Source organism: Elaeis guineensis, chromosome 2 (assembly GCF_000442705.2).
Source record: "Elaeis guineensis isolate ETL-2024a chromosome 2, EG11, whole genome shotgun sequence".
NCBI classification, from domain to species: Eukaryota; Viridiplantae; Streptophyta; class Magnoliopsida; order Arecales; family Arecaceae; genus Elaeis; species Elaeis guineensis.
The window spans coordinates 108040351-108059465 of record NC_025994.2 but is presented as its reverse complement, the minus strand read 5'-3'; the positions used below and the strand labels follow the sequence as shown (position 1 = coordinate 108059465).

Sequence of the window (19115 nt, the reverse complement as noted above, 5' to 3'; positions counted from 1 at the left end):
GGGAACGGACGGCTGGTAGGAGAGGTGGGAGAGAACTTTGAAATTTGGGAGAGGGCTGCAACGGTCGAAAGGCCAAACCAGGTGTCAGGCTCTAACGGTCCAGGCATTTCAAAATCTTCTTTTTAAAATAATATATTTTGCCACAGTGAACCCTAATAACTAAAAGGGCGAATGGGATCTGGTCTTCTCGGCTTTATGCTGATGTAAAAGATACTTGTTCTGCTGGCAATGGGCTGGGTAACACTAATTCACCGTAACCCATGAAAAGCAGGGGCTTAGCCACGTATATTAATGTGTTAATTTAACAGACATGGATTGGTAATAGCAGACCGACATCTGGACATAGTCTTTACAAACAGAAAATTGAGGCCTGTCCACATTTATTTTTCATGTGACAATATATATATATATATATATATATATATATATATATATATATATATATATATATATATATATATATATATATATATATATATATATATATATATATATATATATATGTATGTATGTATGTATGTATGTATGTATGTATGTATATATAAAAGATATCTACAAACAAAATATCCTGTGTTTAATTGGGAGATTTCTTATCTATGCATCAAATCAGCTGGAAATCAAGACACAGTATCATGCTACTATATTTTCTCAAAAAGATACTGTGCTGCTGTAACTATTGATTGGAATCGGTCAATGCATAATACACACGTGCACGCACGTATATTATTTACAGATATTTTTGATTTTATAGATCGCATCTCATGGTTTATATTTTTATTTTGCAACAGTTGGTAGTGGCTAATAATCGGGTTAATTTTTCTTTTTAACCCTTCAGTTCTACTAGTTCAACAATAGCAGCTTGACCTAATACCTTACAAGAATGTCATCCTAAAACACTAACCTGTATTAGCTGAACAAACTTTCAGCTCATGCATGTTAATTAGCACGCATGCAAATCTCTGATGACACCAGAGGCAGCATATTTACAATAAAATACACATTGCACTTTAACTTGTTTCATAGAACTGAATAGGGAGAGAATTAGTTGCTTGACAAAACTGTAATAATAAATGATATTAATCGTCAGCCATGCTTGACATTGTTTGGTACAATGCCCTGCCAAAACAATACTAGAACAGTTTGGATTCACGGCGAAATGGACGCAAGATGTCTTTACTTTGTGGACTATGCAAGTTGTTTTTACTTGGTGGACCATGGCACAAGGCAAAGTTTGAGATTCCACTCACTGCAGGAGTATACCAACTTGTACTCAACGACTTTTCTTATATCATGCATCGAGAGCAAATGGCACATAGTTTACTGATGTACTGCTATATTCATCTCTTGCTCCTGAGGGGCCTAAAAAAAGAATATGTTTTTTTTGGCATATCCACAACGTGTGTTAGATTCTAATATATATAATATAAACGTGTTGGAGGTCGGAGATCAATCTTGGGCAATCAGGACTCATTTGGTTTGAGAAAAAAAAATTTCTTCTAAGGATATATCTTTTCTAAAAAATTAATTTCTGAATTTTAATGTTTGAAAAAATCATTTTGATATTTTTGATTGGCCACGGAAGAATGACACACTATAGAATATCTTATATTTAATTAAATATTTATTTTTTTGAAAAAAATATATAAAATATATATTATATTTTTAATAAAAAAAAATATTTTACCTCATCCTATTTGGGATAGTTTTGGAAAAAAATGTTCCAATTTTCTTAAGCTAGGAAAGTCAAAAACTCATGTTCCATATGAAATTTTTTCCCATAAAATATGGAAAGTCTATTCCCACACGAATACCACCTTTTAATCTCTCTCTTCTTTGAAAAATCTCTGCAACTTTTCCCTCAAGTATTAAAAAGAGAAAAGAAGCTTTTCTATGAAATATGGATGCCAAGTCTTGTCTCACAAATCCCAACCCATTCTTGCTCTTGCCCCGCCAATTAAATCTCAGAATTGGCCCCAAAACTCTAGTTCTATCCTGGTTCTTTCACCATCCAAATCCACTCTTTCTCCTCTTTAATCATACTCTTCATTCTATGTAATTCTCTCCTCTGTGTAGTCACAGTTGCTCATGCTTTCTTTCAAGTGAATTGCATGTGTCAATATCCGGCAGTGATAAATAGAACTCTCAGTTCACCAAAAAAAATAGAAATCTCACAGTCTCTCTCAGGCGGAATCTTCAGATGTTCATTTGATTTTGGAACCAAATTGTACATGTAGACCAGGCTACTGAAAATAGATTGGAAAATGTTATCTTGTTCAAGATGATGTAAGCAAATCACAAGTTGTTCAAAATTAATTTCGGGTTTCATTAACAAAATATCTGACTTGAGAAAATACCGGTAAGGATCCAAAGCCCTAACGCCAAATCAAAAAGTTCTGACCAACTCATTTGATGGAAATACGAATAACTGGAAAGCACATGGTAACTCCAGATCATATCTCCCTTCTTCAAAAAAAAATCCTCCAAACCATATATCAAAAAACAAAGGCAACTCCAAACAAGGCTGGTGGAGATCCAAGTCACACAGAAGCCAGCACAAAAGAAGAACAGTGGTTTCAAAGTGGGAGCTTAATTTCTATTCCAGTAGCCACAATCATATCCTGTTCAGACCCTGAACAACCAACATTCCCTCAAACAACACACACTTAAGAAGAAGCTTACCCCAATCCTCATCTTTTTAAAGAAAACCATAACATATCTTACAAGGAAAAAAAAGAAAAGAAAAGAAAAGAAACGAAACTATATATAACAAAATCTCAAATTTGGATTTATTTAATAATATCACAATTCGATCCTAGATGACATGAAAGGACAAAATGAGGGAAAGAAAAGAAAGCGTTCCAAGATAAGGCCGAATAATAGAGGCGTCTCATGGAGAGACATTTTGATAAGGAGCTACATTGCGACGAATGGAGTTGTGCCTTTCCGATGGGGCCGAAGGTGGTGCCGGAGCTTTTCGGTGAAAGAAGCTGAACTGCCATCTTCGGGATACAAAATCCATGAGACATTTTTGACGATGGAGCTCAGAATGGCCTCGGTCCTTCGAAACGCAGCTTGCGGTCCTATTCTGGTGTCCATAGCCCTCAGACATACCATAGAAGATCAGTGGTAGTACGAGGAGGAGGAGGAGGACGACGCAATATGGAATGTGAGATGATGGATTAAAACCCATTTTGGAATGCGTGAAGTTTAAGATTACTGCAGTTTGTTGGGCTGGTGCAATGAGGTCTTATGCATGCATTGATAATGCATGAGAATGAAGAGATGGGGGTGGGTTTTGGTGGGGGGAAGAGATCACGTGAACTGCTGCAGAGAGTGAGATTGTCGACTAATAAAGGCAATTGATCAGGGGCAGCTCGTCGTTGTAGGACGAGGGTACTGCGTACTGGCTCCATGGTTTAAACTTGGCACGGGCAAGGTTGGTTGTTGGTGGATCCAAGGTCTGCTTTGGTTGGACAAGGAAGATTAACCAATGAGTATAATATGCTAGGGGGTGCCCGTTCGGTCACAAAGTATGTCCCCCCGTTATGTGCCATGAGGTCTTTTTATGACTTGCACCCCAAAAGTTTTCTATTTTTTTTTTTTTTGTTTCACTGCCCGGTAGCCCATAGCATTTTTCTCAAATAATTGATGAGTCTATTTGTTACACATCGATGAAAGAAAGTAAATCAATTATGAAGATACATTGCTTTTTGAGATGTACTAAAGGCATGCACATGCACAGTAAACCTTGTTTATCGGAATTTTGTACGGCTTCAGAGTCGAAATATCATCGAAAAAAAATTGCCATGTACTTGTAAGAATATTCTACTACCACTGTTTTAGAGAATTCCTATCAGGCTCTCATAAAGTATGTGACCCCTGGAAGCAAGCAAGCAAGTGAAGTTTGAATTGCAGACATTCGTTTTACTGCAACTTGAGGCATGTGTCGATGTGGTTTAAACATACATACTTGCATAGATAAATCTCTCTCTCTCTCTCTCTCATTTCATTTTGTGAACTGTGCTAATAATTTTACCCATAGAAGACGCGAAGACAAAAACGCTTCCTTTGCCTTCTAGCTAGTTGGTCCAATACTTATGAAGAGTTAATTTTATATAATCTTTTGTAGGGGCTGCACTGTGACAACATTAGATGTGAAGTCCTGGGCATATAGGTGCAATGTTAGGTGGTATTGCTATCCGAGAGATCTCTAACAATTATTGACTAAGTGTGACAATAATCTGGATAATGTGTCCAGAGAGCCTTACTAATAATCCTGAAAAACTAGACCTAGCACCTGAATAATCATGATTAGAGTGTGATGGTTATGATGCTAGATTTCTTATTAGTGGCTCCCGTATTGGCAAAGGTAAGGTATTGATCAGTTGCTAACCATGAATTCTTTCGCTGTAATAGTTTGCTTGTGAATTACTTCCTTGACGATGTTTTTCATAAACTTTATTTCCTTAATGAAATGGGTAGCGTAGTCCTCTCCTCCCTTTTGTCAGGGGAATGAGAGAGGGTTGCTAATTCTAAACTATTGGCGCTGGGATTCTCTCTGGATACCTGAGAGGTTCAGTTCAATCAGTTATTCACCATGTTTCAAGCAATAAGAAGATCCAAACTCACTTGCATCACGTACAATTTTTTTTCCTTTTTTTTTTTAAGAAAAAAACTAGGTTGATTTATTATCTTATCGTTGCTCTAAATGAATCAATTTAAGCTTCTTCTTTCCAAATAAAACTATTTTAATTTTTTTTTAAAAAAAATGTCCGGTGCATGTCTCATGAGTCGGTGGTTATGACATGCTTCGCCAAATGGATCACAAGTGAGAGTTTTGTGCTGGGCTCCCTTCAAAGTACATAAATACCCATGAAACAGGGACCACGTGTGCTCTCGTTCACGTCCAGGCTGGCAGTCTAATACTCTAGACTCTACAACAAGCTTATGTTGGACCTCACGCAATTAAGGACCATCAGTATACGTGCCCACTGCCCACCCTGTAAACCTCACTCTCTTTAGTAAAACCATGACCATGGGACATCATTTTTTTTTTTTTCCAATTGCTTGATGTCGCAATGGGAAGATTGGGTCCACATAAAGGGAAGATTGGGTCCACATAAAGCAAGTATTATGTACTCCACAAAAGCAAAGTGGTTCCGGCATGACATGTTATCTGGTCTGATATCTGGTTCCAGCCACTGTGTCTAGTGTTTGTTTTCTTTTTCTTTTTTTATTTTTTTAATAAAACAGTTAATCCATACAATTTTAATGTGAATACAATTTAAAAGAATAAAAATAAAAATATTTTGAAAAAATAAAAATAAAAAAATAATTATCAACAAATGAAACCATGCAGTCCATTACGTTGTTCGCCTCACAAAAGATATGTCAAACTTCATGAGAAGGACACTCCCTAGTAAAAAATAGATATTACGTATTGATGAATGGAGAACAATCGTATAATTTAGAAGCTTCAAAAATCAAATCACGATCATCAACGAATCTTCCTCGACCATCATCAGGTCGGCTCCGAGGGTCAAAACTACCATCTTGTTTTCTACAAAATAAAAAAAAAATGTTATCAAATAAAAAAAAAAAACCTACCGTATATTGTTACCACGCAGCTTCACAAATGATGAGCACATGCAGGTCATTCAAGACGGGAGTGAAAGCTTGGATTTGCATCTAATAATGGAATCTAACCGAATCCTCCTCATAAATTTTAGTGCTTGCAATTCCTAATCAAAGATGCAGGATGGTGTTTTCAGAAGCTTGCCCGGACTGGCCTCCAACTTATTAGAGTTGCAAAAGAGTGGGGTTTGTCAACGGAAAATATTTAGATGTCATTAAACATGAATTGACGTTTCATGCTGCAAATAGGGGTAAATCAGAATTACAAGGCCTGTGAGTTACTTCAGAGTAGGAGAGGACCACAGGAGTAGTCGGAAGGGCAACTGAATGCAATTTATGGGAAGAGGACTGCCTCGAGGTGCGACCTAAATTGATTCCAATTTAGGATCATTTTTTTTGATAGATAAATATCATGGATCAATTTATTTATATTTTGATATTTCTCCAAACGAATAAATTATTTTTTAAAAAATAATATTTATTTATAAAATAAGAGAAGGTGTTAACCACCTAGGAGATGGATAAATCATTTTTTCATCAACTGAAAAAATAATATTTTATTTTATTCTTAATATAATCTTAATCCTATAATAATATAATATAATATATAAATATTTATATAATAAAAAATATTATGAAAAATATAGATAAATCTTGGTTACTTATCCAGAAAATCAATAATATAAAAGAATATGAGTAACATATTCCTGAGCCATTTTTCAATATATAAAAAATATAAATAAATTATTTTTTATATTTAAATATTATCTAAAAAATATTTATCTAAAAAATATAAATTATTAGATAAGTTTTTTATCCTCAAAAGAAGGAACCTCCAAGGGAGATTATTCTTTAATTGACTTTGACCTATTAGCAAAGGAATTAATTTTTTGATGTAAAATAAATTTTTAAATCGTCCGGGCTCTACCGTATGCAATAGGTTATGAAAGCCGAATTTATTCTGTTGATGCTTAATGATAACCATATGAGGTAAATTGTCAATGAATGGACCAAACCTAGAGAAAATGAGCTAAAAACAAAAGAAACTATTAATAGAGAAAGGGCCAACCAAGCCAATAAAGAGCGAGAAGACTTAAGGCTAAAGCAAAGAAATTAGGAGAAATTATATTCCGTATTATGTGCACCACATGACCATACATCATGCAAATCACCTCATTTCATTTCTATCGGCCAATCACGAAATAAGCGCATGATAGATGGGGCCCATAGGTATGAGATAAGGTAATTAACGTGATGCAAGGGCTATGTTGATGCATATAATGCAGAATATAATTTCTTAAGAATAAGACTAGATCCTTCATTCTCCAATATGGGTAGCAAGGTTAGCGAATGAGATAAGGTGATTAACATAGTGCACATCTACATTGATGCATATGAATGTTGAATATAATTTTTTAAGAATAAGACTAGATCCTTTACTCTCCGATATGGATAGCAAGATTAGCCACAAAATGTACTTTGTTTCCTTATCCGAATCAAATATTAAAACCCTGATACCTATTCCACTTTGTCCCACTTGAAATATGCTGTTTTGAGGATCATCAATAAAACCCTTGCCCCTAATATTTTTTGTAGTGAAAGTGTGGAACTAAGGTTCAATAATGTTGTCGAACAGTATTGCAAATTTGTTGCTTTGAACAATGGCACACAGACAGAAATAGGCCAGCAATTTGAAAGCCCCATTTTTTAGGAGAGTAAGATGCAAGTTCCATTTTTGATTTTTATCGACCTTTTCCAATCCTAATTTGAGAAGAAACTCATCGATATCCTTGGTCATCTGTGGAGAAGGCCATTACTACTACCCAACCCTATATGGGAAGCCAGGTTACAATAATTAATCTCAGATACGATTCATTAGAATGTATTTTGCCCATTGTGGTGGGCCTAGCACAAAGCTGGTGGGTATTGTACCACACCTTTGAGACAGATACTCGAGATCAAAAATAATAATAATAATAATAATAATAATATCATAAATGAATGAGATTGATAAAAAAATTAATTTTCTTTCACGATATCAACCATTAGAATGTATTTTGCATAACTTTTAAGGTATTTCAATCTATTCTTTCCATCCACAATATATATCATGAAGATGGCATATCTAACCTCTTCCTTCCATCCACAGCATAGATCATAAATATGATATTATATTTTGAAAGCTATGTAAAATGTGATCCAATGGTTAATATTTCGAAAGAATACAGACCATCTTTTCTTTGAAGATAGTTACAATCGGAACCCAACATTCTCTTTAGGGTCCGTTCTTTTGTGAATAAAAAATTGACCTAGAAACCTATATTTTCTAGGGTTCGTTTAGTTGGGTATGTTAGATTACAGGATAATTTGACAATGATTATAGAGAAAAATAATTTTTAGTATATTTGATTGGTGAAAAAATTATTCTGAAAAATGACACTGAAAAAAGATTACTATCTTTAGTTGGAGGTAAATTTATACAGGAATATGATCAAATTTATAAATATATCCTTTAATATAATTTTTTTTAAAAAAAATTAGGATAGCATTATCATCTCTAATTAGCTTTTATATAATGATTATAATCATATAGCCTTTTACATAATACCATCTCCATCTTAATTTTTTTTGTAAAAGATTATTATTGAATGAATTTGGAAAGACATAAAACAAATTTAATGATTATAGAAGTAGCTTTGTTAAGGATATTTTTGTCAAGTATGGATTACTACTATTCAAAAGTTTATCAAATACTAACTTCTTCATAGTATTTGTTTTATCTTCTCTTTTTAGAATATAAATATGGAGCCTATTAATTTTTTTTATCATCTCTCTCTTTTATTTTTCATACCAAACATGGTAATCTGACATGGGATTCATTTTTTCATATCAGATTATCCCCAACAAAAAAGATCTTTAAAAAAATATTTCTCAGATAATATTTAGATAGAAAATAATTTATCTATATTCTTTTACGTATAGAAAAGTGGCTTTGAAATCTATTATCCATGTTCTTTTGCATTACTATTTTTTTGTATAAATTGTTAAAATTTATCCATATTTTTTATAATATATTTTTTACTTTTTTATATTTGGAGAAAGTGGATGACTGAATTATTGGATATTGAACAATAAAGACATTAAAAATAAGGATAGATATTTTAAAAATAATATTAAATATTTACTTTACTGGCTGATAGAAAAATGATTCAGTCACCCTCTAGATGGATAAGATTTGCTTTTCATGTTATGGATAAATATTATTCATAAAAAATAATTTATCTATTTTGAAAAGTATAAAAATATGGATAAGTTGGTTAATAAAAAAGTTGACTAACTTTTTTATGATATTTACCTACAAAAGAATAGGTCCTAAGCTCAAATTCACATAGGATTTATGAGTTGGACTATGTAACCAAGTCAGATTGGATTAGGCTCATATTTATAATAACTCAAAGAACCATTATAATAGTTGGTCCAAATCATATAAAGAGAGAAAAAAGATTTTTTTTGGCCTACTCTAATGATTCTTTATATATGCGAAATTCTTTGTGCACCACGGGCAGTGTAGAAAATCCAACAGGAAGCACACCGCTTTATGTGATTGATCCACGTAGCTACCGCTTTTCAATACATATTTAATGTCTGTAGTTTCATTTTTTTGTTTAAAAATTTTGAATGACGAAAATATTCCTACTCTTTAAAAAAATTATGATATTTTATGTCCATATTATGATATCCTACGTGCAAAAAGTCATAATTTTGATGCAGAATATCATAATATATCATAAAATATTCTAATTTTTTTTAAAGAGTAGAGATATTTTTGTCATTCAAAATTTTTAAATGAAAAAGTAAAATTGTAGACATTAAATACGCATTGAGAAGTAATTAGACAAAAATATCTTTTGTGTATTATGATATTCTAGGCCATCTTATGACATCCTGCATGCAGAAAATTATAATTTGATATAGAATGACATAATATGCCACAGGATATCATAATTTTCTGAGCCATATTATGATATTCTATGTGTAGAAAGTTATAATATACCACAGAATGTCATAATTTTTTTCAAAGAGTAGAAATATTTTTATCATATAAAATTTTTAAACGAAAAAATGAAACTGTATGTATTAAATATACATAGAAAAATGATAACCATGTGAATCAATTATATAAAATAATACATTCCGTATCGAATTTTTTATACCATCGGTGGTGTATAAAGAATTTCTTCTTTATGTATTTACAAAGATAGACCTAATCAATCTGCCCACGAATTTTATTAAATTTTGGTCCAGACATCCAAACAGCCCTTGGCTTATAAGATTGTTTTATTTCCAGCCATGTATTTTGGAAACGCTTGGAAATGGTCAAAGCCTTCAAAACAAGTGCAACGAACGTGGTGTGGGGATACATGTAGGGAGAGGAACGAAGAGCAGAGACGGTGGGATCTTTTGGAGGAAGAGGAATGGTGGGGTCAGGGCGGCCGTTGTTCGTTCTGTTCGGTTCCTCCATCGTCCAGTTCAGCTTCAGCAACGAGGGATGGGGGGCTACCCTCGCCGACATCTACGCACGCAAGGTACCTCCTGAACCCTCTTATTTATCGTCCATTTCGTAGAAATCTGGATCCGCAACCGGATAAACTGATGCTTTTTCAAAATTCTTTCGTTTACATGTTGGCTCCAATAAAATGTCTACATCTCAAGAGATATGTTGATGATCTAATTTATGTTCAAAAAGGCAGATTAATAACATGAAATCTCCGACAGAGGAACTTGATGAGAAAATGCTCCGACAGAGTGGACATGATCCTCTGGTTTATAGCTGCGCCGGCCAATATTTCATGTTGATTGAAAAATTTAATGTTAGATTCTAAGGATTTCCATTAAGATGAGCATGAGTTTAGCATGTGTTGCCTGCCTGTACCATTTACGAAACTGCGACAGGTTCTCACCCTAAATTCCAATGAGTCAAAAAAATCCCAAGTTAGCGAATGCAACACGGGTCATTTCTTTCAACAGAGCATTCATGTGTTCACTTTCTGGTTATTATTATTAGATACTCGTAGTCACATCACAATCCCCACCATTCTTGCCTCCCCGACCCCTCTCTTCATCCCTCTCCATTCGGCACATATAACAGCGATCCATCAAACACCAATCCTAAGTGAGAATCATATCACAGCCATCGAAACACCAATCAGCCTCTTCCTACTGCAGATCAAACTTAAACGGTCCTCCTCTCTGTCATCTTTTGAAGAGGAGTAGAGAAAGTTCTACTCCTTTCTGCGGTATTTCTTTTTTTTTAATTCTTAGGACTCTTCTTCTCTATGCAATGCTAGAACTTCAGAGAGCATTCACTGAAAAATTCCATGGGCTTAGTAGCTTTAATTTAGGAGGCCAACAAAAGTGAAGAAACTAAAAATAGTCATGAACAAAACCTGAAAAAATTGTAGAGCTCCATTCGACACATTTAGCATACAAAATCCAAGCAAATATTTTTTTTTTCTGCTTTGCAACCTATCCTATCAAACAACAATTGCTTTCCCCTCACCACCACCTCCATAACACCAATGCCTTGTCTTCGAACAAATTTCTGTGACAACGATTTTGCATTGCCACCAAAATAAATGAATCAAAGGGCACTAATACATAGCTTTTAATAAAAAACCCTTGTGCATGCTTTGATGGAGGACTGAAAAAGATTAAAAGGATGAATTCTTTATCTTAGGATCTAAAGGAGAGTCAATGTTTGATAATCAGACTTTGCATTTTACAGCACTTATCCAAATTCAATAGACAAATGGCATAGCCAAGTATGTTAAGTTTATGCATTAGAACACATCAACCATGAGTTGGTTCGACCAATTTGAGTTATAAAAGGAACATTCTACTCCATTAGTAAATTCTCTAGCTTAGCTACATTCATCATCTAGGCACATGCAGATGCTGTCCTGCTGAATTTAGGATTCTTGACATGTTTGCTCCACTTTTGACATGTGAATCAAACCTACCAGCATAATTGTGGTATATAAACTTCACATGCTCCAGCCCTGTTTCAATTCAATAAGATAATCAGTTGCAGCAACCCTCTTTCCATTGTTTCAAGGTTTTTCAGATGGTTCTTTTTTTTTTTTTTTTTTGCCATTAGCTTTTTTATAAACTCTGTGTACAAATGAAAATATTGATACGAGAAGAACGGTTTGTTCTATATGTATACTAAATAAATCAAATGCTGGTCAATCTGATATATTATTATGACAGTTTGGTTAAGTTTCCTCTCTTTGCCTTATGTTGCTTCTTAAATTGGATTGCTTATGGTCATTTAGCTTCAGCTTCTCACTTTCATTTAAAATTTCTTGGAGAATGTCATCTTCTTAATCACAAAAGCTATTTGTGACCATGCTTATGTGCCATGTCACTTTGGTTGAATTTATGCATTATCACTTGCAATTTATGGCTTCATTGCATAATGTACCTGCTACCTCACGTCAACCATCTCAAATAATTTATCCGCATAATTTTCTTAGACAAATCTTCTGATAGTTCATGCATTCTAGTAATGCTGCAATAAATGCTATTCAACATGTATAAAGATGATCATGTTTCTTAGAGGATTTCCCCAATCCAGTGGAAGAGGTTTCAATTTTCTTTTGCAAAGAATAGAATATGCTTTAGTGAATGAAAAATAAAACTAATATGGTGATCCAATACTCAGTATTATTGTCACCAACACTCCTATTTCTGTACAGAAAGACTCAAGCAGTGAGTTTTTTCTTAGAAAGGTCAACTTGATGCAATCTACATATTGAGAATTTAAATTCTTTGAGTAAAGCTTAGTAGGGCAGTTCAATTACCAATAACATCAATGAAAGAGTTTCAGAAGAACTTAATTTTGGTCGAGACTTTTTTAAATATTGTCCTGGAACAAGTTCTCTCTCATTCCCCCTGCAATATGCATTTGATTCTACAGCTTAGTATTTTGTTTAACATATTTATTTGGAATTTCAGTTTTGTACAACTTCTATAATCACTTGACTATTATTTTCTCTGTATTCGGAATAGGCTGATATTTTGCTGCGAGGATATTGTGGTTGGAACTCAAGACGTGCTCTCCAAGTGATTGACAAAATCTTTCCCAAGGTATAGATTTTGCTTTTTTTGAACATCACATTGTTTAATAACTTAGATGGCTGAAATGACTACTCTTTTATGCAATTGTTCATTTGGTTGCAAGAATTCTAGGTCAATTCTGAACGCATATATGCTTTTCCAGTTGTTAAGTTGTTTGTGTGGAAAATTTGTTATGAATGCATGCGTCCTGTAAGCAAAATGGTTCATTTCATGTAGTCCACATTTCTCAACCGTATATATCTAGCAGTGTGAATAAAAACAAAAAAACTACAGTGACATTATTGGATAACCCATGTGTTTACTTCTATACAAAAAATGCCAAGGCCTAATTCAGGTGTTGAAAAGTCCAAAGCTCAACTGGATTTTAACCAGTGCCAGTAGCTGCTGCCTCTCTATCCGGGAAAGAACTATAAACATATTTTCACTTTAAGCAAAACTTTGACCCATCTGTTCATGGCCCATGAAACCCTCAGCATACTTTCTTTTAGCCACCTGTCCCATGTATTATATTAAAAGATAAACCCAGCCTGTTCTTTAGAAAAGAAGAAGGTCCTCCAGTTTTTTTGATTCTCTCATCCATCTGAGAGTTCCATGCCCATCCCTCTGTTCAAGAATCCTCGGCCATGCTAACTCCTTTGAACATATGTAAACAAAAAGGGGAGTATAGCTATCAATCCATTGTTAAATTTCTTGATTGATGGACATCATCATCCGATGTCACTTAAAGAAATCACATGCGTTTGAATGTCCCAAGACCTAGTGTAGGTAACGGATGACACCTATTTAATGTGAATTTGACATATGGATACGAACTCATGCTTTTGTCGATCATTACTTTCATAAACTATTACTGTCAACAAGCCTTCACCCCCGTTTGTTGGCTGTAGGAAATATTATCACTAATGGTTTTCATGCTACCTCCGGCAATGTTCTGACGATTGTCCTCAACCAATCTATTAATTGGCCAGGTCATGGGTCAAATATTCAACTGCTGTTTGACTATAGACCAACAGATTAACATATGACATTATTAAAAATAAATAAATCCAAACATAGTATAAAATTAAAAATGCAAAATTATTGGAAAAATAAAAATCTTTAAAGAATTTTTTATAAAATAAAATGATGACTTCCACATTAAGATACGTATCATATAAGCCATCTAACTGAAAAAACAACCAATGCCCCTACATAGATGTAGTAGCATGACAGCAAGTATTTGGTAGAAAACATGATCACAGTCTTAACAACCTATAAAATAAAGTTGAGAATTCTTTCCTCCAATATAAATCACTAGCTTCCAAAAAGAATAAATTAATTCACATCTCTTCATTGAACAGAAATGCACATATTTGCCTTCCTTGTATGGGAAGAGCAATATTTCCCAGGAGACTGATAGATTTGCTGGCCTTTCCATATATGAAAGAGTATATTTCATGACAGAGTATATGGGGAATCGGCAATAGTGTTCCGACCTGGAAGGAATGAAGTTCAGTTTAATAAATAATTAGAGTATGATCGAAGAGATATATATAGAGTATGATACAGGAGGTATATACTGTAAAGAGATTAGCTAGAGAATGAAATCCAGAAATCCTGGTTATGAATTAAGGGTATAAAGCTCTGTTCAATGTTGAGTACTTCAGTCACTACTTGAAGAATGAAACAATCTCAATTTTTTATAGATTTGTACACATTCAGAATAGAGATCACCCCAGATCAATGATGACAGGCTACTGCAGGCTAGCAGCTGGTAGTTAATGACCTCCTTGATGCTGGCAGCCAGTTAAAATAAGAGGATGGAGGAGGAGAGGTGATCATGCCAACTCAAATTGTCTTCAAAATTTGAGGGAGAAGAGTGCAAAATACGAGCCTTTTCCTTCCTACAGCATTGGCCAAATGGTTTAAACCTCAAGGAGATGAGCTCAGGCTGTTGGATGTTGGAAACAAAGGCTTCAATTTGTTCCAACCTGCCAAAGGTTATGGGTGACAGGTCCATATGGTCAGCCTGGTCAATCTGCCTGGATCTTAAAACACTGATCTCTAGTGCTATTGCAAGATTTTCCAAATCTTGCATTCACCTCATTGTTCAGATGAACAATGCACCATCTCTTACTCTTCCTACTTCAGTTTACTTACTTTAAGAGTTGGATGGTGTTCTTATGATTATATTATGTTGCTTGTTTCAAGTCTTACCCTTCATATATCTGGTTAACTAAGTTACTTTGCATCTGTTTATTGTCTTAGGATGCAGCTGTGCAACCTTCCCTGGTAATAGTCTACTTTGGTGGCAATGACTCAATGGGACCTCATCCATCTGGCTTAGGTCCCCATGTGCCACTTCCAGAATACATTGAAAACATGAATAGGATTGCAAAACATCTTAAGGTAACTCTGACCCTAAAATCATGGACATGCATTTTAAAGAATTTTCTGACATCACATATTACTTTATATCCAGAGTCTATCTGAAAAGACACGCATTATTTTCCTCAGTTGCCCTCCTATCAATGAGGAAATGGTTTGCCAGTTAGAAAGGTGCTATGATGCCTACACATTTGTTGTATTTGTTGTTCTTGTTTTGAAGACTTAAATCAGTTTGTTTTCCAACCCAGTCCTTTCATAGGGAAGATAGAGCGGACAAATGAGTTGTGCCGAAAATATTCTGAAGCTTGTATACAACTGTGTAACGATATGGACCTAAAGGTTATTGATCTTTGGACTGCCATGCAAAAGCGGGATGACTGGGCTACTGTCTGCTTCACGTGAGTCTGCTTCCTCACTCCTCCTCAATTTACTGAAACTCTGGACCCTTGAAGCTTTTATTCTTGTGCACTTCCTTGTTTCCAACAAGAAATGGAATTTTTATCTAATTTCCTGTCTTATATCACTACAGTTTTTCATTTTAGGTCTTGACAAGAGTTTGGCATTTCCTCAGCAGGACAGATCGATATTGTATAGCTGCATTTGCTTTGCTTATCTGATAATCCATATGTATCTGCAATGAATGTTCTTTCTCTCATTTCTAAAATTCCTTCATCAAGTTTCGTTGGTGATTAATTTCATGTGTTATGGATGAATTATTTCCAGATGTTGTACTGATACGAACTCTGTTTCAGTGATGGCATTCACTTTTCCTCTGAAGGAAGCAAGATAGTAGTGGCAGAGATATTGAAGGTCCTCAAAGAAGCTGAGTGGGAGCCTTCACTACACTGGAAGTCCTTGCCCACCGAGTTTGCGGAGGATTCACCTTATTATCTTGTAGCTTCTGATGGACTATCTACCTTCAACCCTTCTGAGTGGACTTCTCACCGAGAAATACAATGGGACTAAATTGTTCTGTCGGCACTCAACCCAGTTGGCATTAATAAGGTTGGTTATTATTGGAGTGGTAGAAAGAATACTAGGCAACCATTATTCCCTTTGAGCTGTGCTAATCTAGTATGGTTTTTATTGTACTGCTTGAATTAAAGATATTTGATGGATATGAATAATAATTCTCTGTGCTGAACTGAGCATTCATGCAATATAACTAACTGCTGTCTGTTTCTTCTCACACTTCAATTGTGTTATGATTGTCGAATACCAAAGACGTAGATACAGAGAAAAATGTTACTTGCATACTGTTCTTTCACCCAAGTGCTTTTACCTCAAAACCAGCTTGCTGGTGCAAGCAACCACAATGCGTTTGTGCTGCAGCAGTGCGAAGCAAGCGAAGAAGAATGAGGGGGATGGTATTGCACTTTTTGCAGCAAGCTTGGGAAAAATTGGATGATAAATTATTTTAGTCATCCTTGAAAAATCGTGCTATGTAACTGTTTCCAAGCATGCGCATGAGACAGAGAGAGAGAGATTGCAATTGCAAACTAATATGAGATTGCAAAACTATATTTGCAATAATTAGGTCATGTTTTTTGTGTTTAATTTTGGATTAGTTTCACTGGTTTGTGTACATTGTTATTATACATTATTTTCTTTTGGAAGAGATTCCGAGTTTGAAAATGGAAGGTGGCATGCAGCCATGTTTTAGTCTTTCTGAACAAAGAAGTTCATTCATTGGCATGTCACCGGTGAGGTTTCTTCTGTTCTTCTATTCTCTTAATAATAGTTACATGGCACTATGTCACCGGTGAGGTTTCTAAAATTAACTTCTAATATGAAATTGCAAGGTACTAATGCCCGGGAAAAAAATGATATCAAAACATATATTCATAAACAAAAAGTAACAAAAACAGGCCTAATAACAAGATGTAGATGAAAGATACTTCAAAAAATAATTAAAAAAAATCAATTTGAAGAGAAATTATATCTTATAGTGTGTGCACCGTATGCCCATATACACCATGAATCACAGCCACTTGTTCTCGTGAGCTTCATTTATCAGATGCCTATCTCGATATACTGCTGCAAGAATAAGTGATTATGATTATCAATATGTATGGTCATATTGTGCATACTATATGAGATATAATTTTTCTAACTACAAAGCATTATATGCAGCCTAAAACTTACTAATATCCTATTATTCTATCATGAATTTAATTTTTTATTTTATTTCAAAAATACCGTGGCACATCATTTATTTATTATCAATTACTATGATAAGAGAACGAGCCCTATATTAGAGCTGGCAAAATATGATTCGACTCATCAATTCGATCTGTGTTCGATTCATCATAAATAGATTTAGATTTAGACTAAATGAATTTGAATCATAAACGGATCGACCTGTTTAATCCGTTTAATAATTGGGTTAGATTTGGATTTTAGACATCTGATCCGTTTAAACCATTTAATATTCAGATTGATTGAGTTAGATAATTCATTTAATTTGTTTAACCTATTTCTGATCCATTTAGTCCGGTTTGTTCAACTTGTTTAACTTATTTAAGATCCATTTAATCTATTTAAAATCTGTTTATCTTGTTTATGATCCATTTAAGTTTAATCTATTTAATTCATTTAATCTAATTTAATTTATTTAATAAATAAATTAAATAAATCGTATCGAATTATTTATTTAATAAATAGATGGAATTCAAATTTAAATTTTTTATTTATTTAATAAATAAATTAAATTTAAATTGATAATTTTTTAATCTGATTTATATTAATACGATCCATTCTGATCCATGTCATTCTATCCTATGTTTTATCTCGGAATGTGTATGGCTCATGCATTGCACGCATAGGATTTAGTAATAGAGAAATTTTTTGTGCGCCGTGGTGTAGAATTTGCGCGGAGATTGGCCGCGCAAACCTCCCCACCCCTATGCACTTAATGGTCGTTTGGGTGGGGGTGGCTGCGCGGGCCAATCACCGCGCGCGGTGAAGAAATTCTGCACCGCGCGATTTCTACGCCGCGCGCGGTGCACAAAAATTTTCCTTAGCAATATGTTTGAGTGGTGGCAGCCCGACCGGCCCATTATTCGAATCGTCACTGGTTCGTGTTTAGCTCCCCCAACCCCCTTCTCTCTAGCTCAAGCAAACCCTCATTCTGAGATAGAGGACGAATCCAAACCTCAATAAAAGCATCTTTCCCTACTCTTAGCCGCACTTAAGGTTCTTGGCTTCATTAATGTTCTTTTCTTATTGTATTCGAATTTTGTTGTTTTATCTCTATTTTGTTTTGACTTTTTGATTCCATAATTATAGAATCATCTTCTTGTCCCCCTTTTCCTGAAATATATAAACGAATTCGGAATTCGGAATTCGGAATTTAATTGTCTATAATCAGTTCTGGGATTTAGGGTATGTACAAATCTGCCCAAAAACCCTGAGTTTTGCCCTTCAAATACTGTCAGTCTTGTTTTCGAGCTCCTCCTTTGAAACACTGCATCTGAGATAGAGGACGAATCGAAACCTAAATAGAAGCATCGTCCCCTACTCCTAGCTATTCGAATGTATAGCACTTAGGGTTCTTGGTTTCATTAATATTCTTTTCTTATTTTATTCTAATTTTGTTGTTTTATCTCTATTTTATTTTGACTTTTGACTTTTTGATTCCATAATTATAGAATCATCTTCTTGTCCCCCTTTTCCTGGAATATATAAACGAATTCAAAATTCGGAATTTAATTATCTATAATCAGTTCTGGAATTCAGGGTATCTACAATCCTGCTCAAAAACCCTAAGTTTTGCCCTTCAAATACTGTGTCTTGTTTTTGAGATCCTCCTTTGATACACTGCATCTCATATTCTTCTTTGTTGCTATATGAAAGCTAAAAGAGTTTTTTTTTTTTTTCTTTTTTTTGAAGAAAACACTCTGAATTGCCATGAGATGGTAGATTTAATACGGCAAGAGTGCCGTGTCATTTATTCAATTGGATCAAAACACTGT

General features: G+C 34.4%; 1 protein-coding gene across 1 annotated transcript; it reads left to right on the top strand.

Annotated features, from left to right (window-relative positions):
- Positions 1-10011: 10011 nt before the first annotated feature.
- On the top strand, positions 10012-16306 carry LOC105047738 (GDSL esterase/lipase WDL1). Its single transcript, XM_010926799.4, has 6 exons — positions 10012-10220; positions 12706-12783; positions 15022-15162; positions 15236-15312; positions 15390-15539; positions 15894-16306. The coding sequence occupies exons 1-6, from the start codon at positions 10110-10112 to the stop codon at positions 16105-16107; spliced, it is 771 nt and encodes a 256-aa protein (XP_010925101.1). The 5' UTR covers positions 10012-10109; the 3' UTR covers positions 16108-16306.
- Positions 16307-19115: the final 2809 nt, after the last annotated feature.

Coding starts and splice junctions, on each gene's coding strand:
- LOC105047738 (XM_010926799.4), top strand. CDS start 10,110: ATGGTGGGGTCAGGGCGGCCGTTGTTCGTTCTGTTCGGTTCCTCCATC. Junction 10,221..12,705: donor CCGACATCTACGCACGCAAG/GTACCTCCTGAA, acceptor TATTCGGAATAG/GCTGATATTTTGCTGCGAGG. Junction 15,540..15,893: donor TGGGCTACTGTCTGCTTCAC/GTGAGTCTGCTT, acceptor ACTCTGTTTCAG/TGATGGCATTCACTTTTCCT.